Here is a 12500-nt window from a genome sequence, read left to right on the forward strand (position 1 = left end):
ACGGTGCGTATTGTTCGTCTGTAGGTAGTTATCTGGGGACGACGGTGCGTATTGATCGTCTGTAGGTAGATATCTGGGGATGAGGGTGCGTATTGTTCGTCTGTAGGTAGATATCTGGGGACGACGGTGCGTATTGTTCGTCTGTAGGTAGATATCTGGGGACGACGGTGCGTATTGTTCGTCTGTAGGTAGATATCTGGGGACGACGGTGCGTATTGTTCGTCTGTAGGTAGATATCTGGGGATGACGGTGCGTATTGATCGTCTGTAGGTAGATATCTGGGGACGACGGTGCGTATTGATCGTCTGTAGGTAGATATCTGGGGACGACGGTGCGTATTGATCGTCTGTAGGTAGATATCTGGGGATGAGGGTGCGTATTGTTCGTCTGTAGGTAGTTATCTGGGGACGACGGTGCGTATTGTTCGTCTGTAGGTAGATATCTGGAGATGACGGTGCGTATTGTTCGTCTGTAGGTAGTTATCTGGGGACGACGGTGCGTATTGTTCGTCTGTAGGTAGATATCTGGGGACGACGGTGCGTATTGATCGTCTGTAGGTAGTTATCTGGGGACGACGGTGCGTATTGTTCGTCTGTAGGTAGATATCTGGGGACGACGGTGCGTATTGATCGTCTGTAGGTAGATATCTGGGGATGAGGGTGCGTATTGTTCGTCTGTAGGTAGTTATCTGGGGACGACGGTGCGTATTGTTCGTCTGTAGGTAGATATCTGGAGATGACGGTGCGTATTGTTCGTCTGTAGGTAGATATCTGAAGATGACGGTGCGTATTGTTCGTCTGTAGGTAGATATCTGGGGATGACGGTGCGTATTGTTCGTCTGTAGGTAGATATCTGGAGATGACGTTGCGTATTGTTCGTCTGTAGGTAGATATCTGAAGATGACGGTGCGTATTGATCGTCTGTAGGTAGATATCTGGAGATGACGGTGCGTATTGTTCGTCTGTAGGTAGATATCTGGAGATGACGGTGCGTATTGTTCGTCTGTAGGTAGATATCTGGAGATGACGGTGCGTATTGTTCGTCTGTAGGTAGATATCTGGAGATGACGGTGCGTATTGTTCGTCTGTAGGTAGATATCTGGAGATGACGGTGCGTATTGTTCGTCTGTAGGTAGATATCTGGAGATGACGGTGCGTATTGTTCGTCTGTAGGTAGATATCTGAAGATGACGGTGCGTATTGTTCGTCTGTAGGTAGATATCTGAAGATGACGGTGCGTATTGTTCGTCTGTAGGTAGATATCTGGGGATGACGGTGCGTATTGTTCGTCTGTAGGTAGATATCTGGAGATGACGGTGCGTATTGTTCGTCTGTAGGTAGATATCTGAAGATGACGGTGCGTATTGATCGTCTGTAGGTAGATATCTGGAGATGACGGTGCGTATTGTTCGTCTGTAGGTAGATATCTGGAGATGACGGTGCGTATTGTTCGTCTGTAGGTAGATATCTGGAGATGACGGTGCGTATTGTTCGTCTGTAGGTAGATATCTGGAGATGACGGTGCGTATTGTTCGTCTGTAGGTAGGTATCTGGAGATGACGGTGCGTATTGTTCGTCTGTAGGTAGATATCTGGAGATGACGGTGCGTATTGTTCGTTTGTAGGTAGATATCTGGAGATGACGGTGCGTATTGTTCGTCTGTAGATAGATATCTGGAGATGACGGTGCGTATTGTTCGTCTGTAGGTAGGTATCTGGAGATGACGGTGCGTATTGTTCGTCTGTAGGTAGATATCTGGAGATGACGGTGCGTATTGTTCGTCTGTAGGTAGATATCTGGAGATGACGGTGCGTATTGATCGTCTGTAGGTAGATATCTGGAGATGACGGTGCGTATTGTTCGTCTGTAGGTAGGTATCTGGAGATGACGGTGCGTATTGTTCGTCTGTAGGTAGATATCTGGAGATGACGGTGCGTATTGTTCGTCTGTAGGTAGGTATCTGGAGATGACGGTGCGTATTGTTCGTCTGTAGGTAGATATCTGGGGATGACGGTGCGTATTGTTCGTCTGTAGGTAGGTATCTGGGGATGACGGTGCGTATTGTTCGTCTGTAGGTAGATATCTGGAGATGACGGTGCGTATTGTTCGTCTGTAGGTAGGTATCTGGGGATGACGGTGCCGGTGGTCACTAACATCCACATGATGGAGGACGGAAACACGTTGAAGAAAGACGTCCAGACTTCTTACTTCCTGCCCGCAGTTTCAGACCGATCCCCCCCGGCCCTCCGACTCCGACATCACCATTGTGTACAGAGAGCCAATCAGAGTCATTGCCAGGTCAGAACATCATCATCATAGTGCTTCATATCAAACGTTTTAATCCAATATGTGATCACAGTTATCGTCCTGTTGACTTCTCGATTTACAGCTCTAAACCAGTAGAATCCTGACAAAAGGATTAAATTCACACTTCAGACCTTTTCGTGGTGCGTTCAAGTCATATCAGACTAACTGTAATAGTTGATGATGCTCTGCTCTCTGATTGGCTGGCAGGACGTTCTTCGGATCGACCACAGAGGAGACGCTGACTCGTCAGATCGACCTTCTGTGGGAGATTCTGGGCGTTGGCGACGACCTCCACAGAGACGGTTACATGGTCGCCGCTTACGAGAACCCGAGACGCAGGAATGAGATCTGGTTCATCAGACGCAACCTGTAGACGCCGCCTTCCCATCATGCTCTGCTCCTCCTCCTCTGATTGGCTGGTGTTGATCTGCTCACTTCCTGTAGAGCGGTTTAAATTTTTTTACTTTGTTTTAACAGGACTCTGAAATCTCAGTGACCAATCAGAGCAAGTTTGTGTTTGTTAGCGACAGCTGACACTAAAGTCCCGCCCCCTGCCTCTTCCGTCCAATCAGAATGCCTTTGACTAACAGACATCCCATTGGTTCATACATTCATATGATCTTTTGTCATATCAACAGGAAGTACATCTCTGATTGTCTGCGACCTGAACAGATAAATAAATATTGATCAGATCGATCAGACTGTAAATGGAGCACTTCAACATTTAGATAAATCATCTCCGAGGTCCAGATCCAGATCTTTCTCCTTGTCCAGGTTCTGGTCCAATCCGGCTTCTGCAGTTTGTCTCGTTTGTAGTACCAGTTTAAAGTGAGAAAAGAAAGAAAGTGAAGCTTTTTTTAAGTCGGTATTTGTTTGAAATATTAAATATTTAGTGATTGTATTTCTTCACCTTGTCAAACTGACTTTAACTCACTTCTGTGGTTTTAATCCTGCAACTCAGTATTTGATGTGAAACAATATAAAAAAAGACCAAACAGCTTTGTGATTTTTGGTGCCTGTTACTAGTTTTATCTACTTCCTGTTCCCTTTCACAGTAAAACGGTTATTGTGTCACAAATAAAATCGGATGGTTTGAATCTGTGAACAAATTACATCAACTCGTGAAAATACAAGCTGTAGCTTTAATACCATAATCGATAAGTCTCAGATTAGGCCTTCAACAACATGACGTGTATTTAAGGTGTACTTTAAGAAATCACAACACGACATTTTGATTCTCCCACCAACAGTGAGATACTAGGACTATATACACAGAAGACGTTTATTGACTTATCAATAAAAAGCACGAAATTACGACTTTCAAACATTTGAGTGAAATCAAAACAACTTTATTTACAAAAACAAATCTGTCTTACAGTTGTTTTCACCTCAACAGTGAAATTAAGAAATACACTAAAACTAACGAGAAATTAAAAAAAACAAATACAGGAGATAACAGGAAGTAAAAGGGGCGGGGCTTCTGAAAAGACATCCATGTTTAGATCAGATCGGCCACTGCAGAGAAGAAACAAAACACACACGTGTTAGCGGGTATTAATTATTTGGATCTGTTGATTCAGAAAACACATGGCTTGCTGTGATTGGTCGTACCGTTCATGGGCATCTCGTCGATCTGGGTGGAGTAATACTGCTCGATGTCACGCAGGATCCGGATGTCGTCGTTCTTCACGAAGTTGATGGCCACGCCCTTACGACCGTAACGCCCAGACCGACCAATCCTGAAGGAGGTCAGACATGTTATAAACACGCAATGGGATTAGGCCCCGCCCCCAACGCCCAAGCTCCACCCATCACACAGTGATGACGTAGAGCTCCCTGTGGGACTACTTTCTGCTCAGTGCATGTGGCTGTGTCAATTCATCCTGCGGAGCTGCATTGGTGGACCGGGTGCGTCACAGCGCTGCACTCGTGCTGTCCCATGTCACGTGTTCGTTGAAGACTCCTTCAATGCAGCCTTCTGGTCCCAGATTTGGAGGACACATCTGATGTATGCTTTGCGGCCCACCATATCCCAAGATGCATTGCGTGCCGGTGAAGATTTTATTAAGTCCGTTAAGTTTCGTGACGTTCGTAGCTTACAAGCTAGCGTTAGCTGCTGCGCTATTAGCAGCAGCTCGGCTGCCTGCACCGTAGTTAAGCCTTAAAGTAACTTCACAACTTCACTGTCAACCTTTGCGGTCCTCAAAGGACGCGGCTCGCGTAGACCGCGAAGGCTGGGTCCTCCGAAGGATGCAGACCCTGAATTGAGACACAACTTGTGAGACTACTTTCTGCTCAGTGCTATGTACCTGTGGACGTAGAGCTCTCTGTGGGACTACTTTCTGCTCAGTGATATGTACCTGTGGACGTAGAGCTCTCTGTGAGACTACTTTCAGCTCAGTGATACGTACCTGTGGATGTAGAGCTCTCTGTTGTTGGGCAGGTCGTAGTTGATGATCAGAGAAACTTGAGGAACGTCTAAACCTCGAGCCCAGACGTCCGTAGAGATCAATACACGACTGAAACAGATCAATGAATCAATGAATATCAATAGACTACTGGGTCCTGGTCTAGTCTTGATGAGGAGGCTCTGTGACTGGGTGGGCATATCTGGCATAGTTTGAATGTCTCTGTGGGTGATTTCGTGCCAGTCACCTCTCCACTGCCCTGTGGTGTACCGCAGGGCTCGGTTCTGGGGCCTCTGTTATTTTGCCTTTATTTGTTACCTTTGGGACCGATTATAAGAAGTTACAATGTTGCCCATCATTTATATGCAGATGATATCTAACTCCATCTGTCATTCAAACCCAGCGAGGCCTTCACAGCAACCAGGCTGCTGGACTGTGTCAATGCCATCAGAGACTGGACGGCAGAAACCTGCTCACAACTTAACAAGACGGAAGTTCTGATTATTGCACCGGATGAGTTTGTCCCCACGATCAGGCCACTCTCCTCTGCTGCCCACTACAACCTGTGTAATCTAGGAGTAATATTTGACCAATCACTGTAGTTTGACTTGTTCAGCAGCTGTCCAGATCCTGTTCTCCCGTACTCACATCTCTCCACTGGCTCCCTGTAGCATTTAGGATCCACTTTAAACTCCTCCCTCTCTCTCACAGAGCACTACACGGTCAGTCTACTTCGCCCCGTGCTCTCAGGTCAAACGTGTTAAATGATCCGTCTGCCCCACGCACTCGCCTAAAGACCTGCGGTGACCGAGCCTTTGAGGCAGTAGCACCACGGCGGCGGAAGGCTCTGCCTGCACCTCCACGCTTGGCTGATTCAGTGAATTCATTCCACAATCGGCTCAAGACTCACCTGTTCACACCGGCGTGTGTTTAAACTCATGTCTTATGCTGTTATGCCTTCTAATCGTGCTCTCTGTGCTTTGTGTCGTCTTAAACTTTTGGTCCTTACACGCTTTGTGTTTGTAAGTCTGCTCCCGTTACGCACTTTGTGACTAAATGTCTGTGAAAAGCGCTTTATAAATATATTTTACTTACACTCGGGGTCCTGGTCAGAGGCTCTGGGCCCTGGTCTTAGACTAGGTCCTGTTCTTACCTGGCTCCTGATCTGAACTCCTTCATGATGGACTCCCTCTCTTTCTGAGGCATGTCTCCGTGCATCGAGGACACGGTGAAGTTGGCCTCTCTCATCTTCTCCGTGAGCCAGTCCACCTGAAACACACACGCACAGATGAAGACTCCACTTCCCAGAAGGCTTTTCTGCAGTGATGCGAGCTGCGGTGACAGACCTTCCTCTTGGTGTTACAGAAGATGACGGCCTGAGTGATGGTCAGCGTGTCGTAGAGATCACACAGAGTGTCGAACTTCCACTCTTCTCTCTCCACGGCAACGAAGAACTGTTTGATCCCCTCCAGAGTCAGCTCGTCACTACGGAGACACGGTAGAAAAAAAAATGAAAAAATACATATACATATACACACCCGCTGTAGATCACAGTGGCTCCTGACTCACCGTTTCACCAGGATGCGGATCGGGTCGGTCATGAACTTGTTGGTCATCTCCAGGATCTCATGAGGCAGCGTAGCGCTGATCAGAACCACCTGAGTGGCCGGAGGAAGGTAGCGGTACACGTCGTAGATCTGCTCCTTAAAGCCTGAACACAGGGCCAACGGTTAACCCACGACATCACCATCATGACATCACAGCTTCACGCACATGCTCACCTTTGTTCAGCATCTCATCAGCTTCATCCAGAACCAGCATCTTGATGGCTCTGGTCCTCAGACTCCTGCGACGAATCATATCTGTAGAAAACAAACAAACCTCAGCTTCCTATTGGGCGACTCCGTCAGAGGCCGACCAATCAGAGACCGGGGATCTAGCTACAGACTGAGGCCGGACAGGTAGTGCTGGGCGGTATACTGGTTCACCGGTTCAACGGTTTTAATTTCCCGTACGATATGAATTTTTCATACACCATCACACGGAAACAACTTGTCTTTCTTCAACAGGCAGCAGAATATGTTGTTCGCCGCTGACAACGCTACGATCGGAGCTCGTTAAGTGTCTTAAGAGGGACCTCTAGTCATGGTCATAACTTTATAACAATTAACCACCCACAACTAACGCTCTTTAACAACAAACACCACGACACAACAGTTTGTAACACAAACAATTTGTAACACTAATAATTGTACATTTAGAAAATTTCACCGCCGAACTGCATGCTGGGAGGCTCTGTCGCTCCAGTAACGTTACATTAAAGAACAGAACAGAGCGATGCAGGATGAACAAAGACTGAACAACAGAAGGTATTTAGGTCAGACACATGTGCAACGCTGATTAGCGTAATATGTGTGGTATTTGTTATAAATGTACGTTGGTACATGGAGGATGATAAGAAGCTGTACATGGAGGTACTTAGGACCCAGGGGAATGTAGGTGAAGGAAACAGGAAGAGACGGAACGGAAGACAGGCCACACAAACAGCTGACCACAGACAGACAAGAGGCCGGACGGGGACCACAGACTTAAGAAACAGTCCATTTTTTCTGACAATGATTCATGTGAAGTTGTAAACATTCCAAGTTCATTGCAGTGGATTTGAAAGACAAAGCAGTTCAGTTAAACCGTCCTAGACCAGCAGGTCTCGGTGCGAGACTCACCAAACACCCGTCCAGGTGTCCCCGACACCACGTGCTGACCGTAGTCCAGCTTTCTGATGTCCTCGCCCACGTTGGTCCCTCCGATGCAGGCGTGACACTGGACGTTCATGTAGTCTCCCAGAGCCAGCAGCACCTGAACACAACACCGTAGAGAGAGAGACAGAGACAATCAGAAACCAAGGACAGCCCAATGCTCACAGATGATTGGCTGGGTGTGACCGTGTGGGCGGGGCTACCTTCTGAATCTGTCCGGCCAGCTCTCTTGTTGGAGCGAGGATCAGAGCCTGGGTCTCCCTCACCTGCAGCGTCAAACATAAACATTAATATACATATAATATCCATATAAAATCCATATAAAATCCTCAGGATGGACCCAAAGACAAACTGGAACCTGAACCCTGACCTGGATGTCCAGACACTGCAGCACCGACACACAGAAGGTGGCTGTCTTTCCTGTTCCAGACTGAGACCTGAACAGATCAGAGACCAACCGTTAGAGAACACCTAGACATTGGTAATCACTGAGGGGTCCCCACAGGTCCCTACAGATCCCCACAGGTCTTACTGGGCGATGACGTCCCGGCCCTTGATGATCTGTTTGATGGCTCTCTGCTGGATCGCTGACGGCTTCTCGAAACCTGAAACACACAAAAAATGAAACCTCTGGTCACAACATCTGGACTCAGAGACCAGCAGAGGGACCTGGTTCACACAAGTCCACAAAACATACTAACGCTAATAAACCAGGACTTCCGGTTTACTGCGGGACGTAAACTTAGCTTTGGTTAGCATTAGCTCTCATGCTAACAGTTTAATTATAAAATCCCTGAAAACAGTCTGAAGTAAACGCTACACAGCTGGAGCTTCAATAAACTAAGAGGAGAATATAAGTATAATTAACTTATTACGTTTAATTAAGACTCTTTAGAAACATCACGGAGATAAATAGTTAGCTTTAGCATCCTGAGCTAACCCTCTCCTCCAGGAGGCCCGAGTGGATCCCCGGCCTACCGTAAGCGTAGATGCCACGGAGCAGGTCCTCCCGGAGGCCCATGGTGTCGAAGGTGGGGGTGACGTCCACCTCCTCGCTGGTCTCGAACTCCACCTTGGTCATGTCCTCGTCCCGCATGATCCTCTTCCTGGCCTGTAGTCCGGTAGCGGCCATCTTTACTCTGAGATATCTGTATTATTTCGTTAAAACTCGTTCTCCGCTGAAGCTGCACTGCTAACTGATAATACACGGGGAAGAAAAGACCGCGGCACGTGTCGCGCTGATGACGTAAAGTTTACGCGACCGGGTCTTTACTTCGTGTTTCATGGAAAACAGCTCAAGGGAGAACACCGCCACCTAGAGGTCAGGGGTGTCTCTGCACCTGGAGGTTTTATTTAAATGGCACAGAGTAATCTAGTATCCTTATATTCAGAGTAATCTAGTATTCTATAATTTAGAGTAATCTAGTGTCCTTATGTTCAGAGTAATCTAGTATTCTACAATTCAGAGTAATCTAGTATCCTTATGTTCAGAGTAATCTAGTATTCTATAATTTAGAGTAATCTAGTATTCTTATATTTAGAGTAATCTAGTATTATTTTATTCAGAGTAATCTAGTATTCTATCATTTAGAGTAATCTAGTATTCAGAGTAATCTAGTATTCTTATATTCAGAGTAATGTAGTATTCTTATATTCAGAGTAATCTAGTATTCTTACACTCAGAGTAATCTAGTATTCTTATATTCAGAGTAATCTAGTATTCTTACACTCAGAGTAATCTAGTATTCTTATATTCAGAGTAATGTAGTATTCTTATATTCAGAGTAATCTAGTATTCTTACACTCAGAGTAATCTAGTATTCTTATATTCAGAGTAATCTAGTATTCTTACACTCAGAGTAATCTAGTATTCTTATATTCAGAGTAATCTAGTATTCTTATATTCAGAGTAATCTAGTATTCTTACACTCAGAGTAATCTAGTATTATTTTATTCAGAGTAATCTAGTATTCTATCATTTAGAGTAATCTAGTATTCAGAGTAATCTAGTATTATTATATTCAGAGTAATGTAGTATTATTATATTCAGAGTAATCTAGTATTCTTACACTCAGAGTAATCTAGTATTCTTATATTCAGAGTGATCTAGTATTCTTGTATTTAGAGTAATCTGGTATTCAGAATACTACCATCATATTTTAGACCTGATTACCAGACTCAGTGTATAAAATACTTTATTTTATTTGTATTATTTATTTGTATTGTTGTTGATATTGTATTATTTCTTCAACTGATGACATCACAGCTCTATGAATAAATAAACACGAGGTCAGACAGCTGAGGACTGAACTAGGGCTACAAGATAAATCAGGTCCTGACAACGTCCTGCAGGTCCTGACAAGGTCCTGCAGGTCCGACGGGGTCCTGCAGGTCTGACGAGGTCCATGTTAAACCTGCTCACATTGAATCCTGAACCTGGTGCAGCAGGAAACTGAAGTCAACATGATTTTGACTGAACTTCCTGTTTTAAAATGATGACGTCATACTGTGACAGAGAGAACAGGTAGATGATGTCATCGTGAACACACAGGTGAGTGTGTCCACGATGACATCATCACTAAATGACAGCTGAATATTTGAGAAGAGTTTGAATGTTTGTTCTTCTCAAAATACTCTCTGACACTTTATTGCGGAAATCTCAGATGTCTCTGTCACTTCCTGTGTGAAGCGTCCAATGAACAGGAAACAGGAAGAGAGACAGTCATGTGACAGTCAGTTGTCCTTTGATTGGTGGACGTCCAGACTGACGAGCTGCAACTCCGTCAGGTTACTGGTGCTCTGCTGACTGATCACCATCTGGACAAAGTACACAAAACAAGTACATGACAAAGTACACAAGACAAATACATGGCAAAGTCCACGTATCTATCTAAAGTATCTGTATCAGTAGTATCTCTACTCTTATTTAAGCAGAAATCACATGAACAAAATGTTTCACAGTGAGACCAACAAGTCAAAGAGCAGCGTCAACACATGACAGGATGACATCATCACATCAGATCTGACACATCACATGACATCATACGGGGCATCAACAAAGCAGCACGGTGGTCATACGTAGTATTAAGACTCAGTGAGCTCGTACCGGGTGAAGCTGGACTGCAGAGACGGGGATCTGATCAGTAACCGGAGGAAGGGAGGTGAAGAAGACCTGAGGAAGAGAACCTGAAAGACATGAATCAGGTTTATGTTAGGACTGGTTCAGGTTTATAGTTAGGACTGGTTCAGGTTTATAGTTAGGGCTGGTTCAGGTTTATAGTTAGGACTGGTTCAGGTCTATAGTTAGGGCTGGTTCAGGTTTATAGTTAGGGCTGGTTCAGGTTTATAGTTAGGGCTGGTTCAGGTTTATAGTTAGGGCTGGTTCAGGTCTATAGTTAGGACTGGTTCAGGTTCATAGTTAGGGCTGGTTCAGGTTTATAGTTAGGGCTGGTTCAGGTTTATAGTTAGGACTGGTTCAGGTTTATAGTTAGGACTGGTTCAGGTTCATAGTTAGGGCTGGTTCAGGTTTATAGTTAGGGCTGGTTCAGGTTTATAGTTAGGGCTGGTTCAGGTTCATAGTTAGGGCTGGTTCAGGTTTATAGTTAGGGCTGGTTCAGGTTTACAGTTAGGGCTGGTTCAGGTTTATAGTTAGGGCTGGTTCAGGTTTATAGTTAGGGCTGGTTCAGGTCTATAGTTAGGGCTGGTTCAGGTTTATAGTTAGGGCTGGTTCAGGTCTATAGTTAGGGCTGGTTCAGGTTTATAGTTAGGGCTGGTTCAGGTTTATAGTTAGGGCTGGTTCAGGTTTATAGTTAGGGCTGGTTCAGATCTATAGTTAGGACTGGTTCAGGTTCATAGTTAGGGCTGGTTCAGGTTTATAGTTAGGGCTGGTTCAGGTTTATAGTTAGGACTGGTTCAGGTTTATAGTTAGGGCTGGTTCAGGTTTATAGTTAGGGCTGGTTCAGGTTTATAGTTAGGACTGGTTCAGGTTCATAGTTAGGGCTGGTTCAGGTTTATAGTTAGGGCTGGTTCAGGTTTATAGTTAGGGCTGGTTCAGGTTTATAGTTAGGACTGGTTCAGGTTCATAGTTAGGGCTGGTTCAGGTTTATAGTTAGGGCTGGTTCAGGTTTATAGTTAGGGCTGGTTCAGGTTTATAGTTAGGGCTGGTTCAGGTTTATAGTTAGGGCTGGTTCAGGTCTATAGTTAGGACTGGTTCAGGTTCATAGTTAGGGCTGGTTCAGGTTTATAGTTAGGGCTGGTTCAGGTTTATAGTTAGGACTGGTTCAGGTTTATAGTTAGGACTGGTTCAGGTTTATAGTTAGGGCTGGTTCAGGTTTATAGTTAGGGCTGGTTCAGGTTTATAGTTAGGACTGGTTCAGGTTCATAGTTAGGGCTGGTTCAGGTTTATAGTTAGGGCTGGTTCAGGTTTATAGTTAGGGCTGGTTCAGGTTTACAGTTAGGGCTGGTTCAGGTTTATAGTTAGGGCTGGTTCAGGTTTATAGTTAGGGCTGGTTCAGGTCTATAGTTAGGGCTGGTTCAGGTTTATAGTTAGGGCTGGTTCAGGTCTATAGTTAGGGCTGGTTCAGGTTTATAGTTAGGGCTGGTTCAGGTTTATAGTTAGGGCTGGTTCAGGTTTATAGTTAGGGCTGGTTCAGGTCTATAGTTAGGACTGGTTCAGGTTCATAGTTAGGGCTGGTTCAGGTTTATAGTTAGGGCTGGTTCAGGTTTATAGTTAGGACTGGTTCAGGTTTATAGTTAGGGCTGGTTCAGGTTTATAGTTAGGGCTGGTTCAGGTTTATAGTTAGGACTGGTTCAGGTTCATAGTTAGGGCTGGTTCAGGTTTATAGTTAGGGCTGGTTCAGGTTTATAGTTAGGGCTGGTTCAGGTTTATAGTTAGGACTGGTTCAGGTTCATAGTTAGGGCTGGTTCAGGTTCATAGTTAGGGCTGGTTCAGGTTTATAGTTAGGACTGGTTCAGGTTCATAGTTAGGGCTGGTTCAGGTTTATAGTTAGGGCTCGTTCAGGTTTATAGTT

The 12500-nt window shown here is 45.1% G+C and overlaps 2 protein-coding genes across 2 annotated transcripts in view; one reads left to right on the forward strand and one right to left on the reverse strand.

Annotated features, from left to right (window-relative positions):
• Positions 1 to 3289, forward strand: part of soul4 (heme-binding protein soul4) — a 9163-nt gene extending 5874 nt beyond the window's left edge. Inside the window, 4 exon segments of the mRNA XM_079279338.1 lie at positions 2034 to 2049; positions 2116 to 2215; positions 2217 to 2297; positions 2514 to 3289. Of these exon segments, the coding sequence (XP_079135464.1) occupies positions 2034 to 2049; positions 2116 to 2215; positions 2217 to 2297; positions 2514 to 2679 (363 nt within the window). The 3' untranslated portion in view covers positions 2680 to 3289.
• Positions 3290 to 3633: 344 nt separating this feature from the next.
• eif4a3 (eukaryotic translation initiation factor 4A3) lies at positions 3634 to 8705 on the reverse strand. The gene is made up of 12 exons (XM_079279515.1): positions 8449 to 8705; positions 8003 to 8075; positions 7841 to 7907; positions 7674 to 7736; positions 7438 to 7570; positions 6496 to 6576; positions 6284 to 6425; positions 6061 to 6199; positions 5868 to 5983; positions 4718 to 4825; positions 3918 to 4045; positions 3634 to 3821 (listed from the first exon to the last, which is right to left on the reverse strand). The coding sequence occupies exons 1-12, from the start codon at positions 8600 to 8602 to the stop codon at positions 3805 to 3807; spliced, it is 1221 nt and encodes a 406-aa protein (XP_079135641.1). The 5' UTR covers positions 8603 to 8705; the 3' UTR covers positions 3634 to 3804.
• Positions 8706 to 12500: the final 3795 nt, after the last annotated feature.

The sequence above is a fragment of the Melanostigma gelatinosum genome, assembly GCF_949748355.1.
Source record: "Melanostigma gelatinosum genome assembly, chromosome: 11".
In the NCBI taxonomy this organism is placed as follows: Eukaryota; Metazoa; Chordata; class Actinopteri; order Perciformes; family Zoarcidae; genus Melanostigma; species Melanostigma gelatinosum.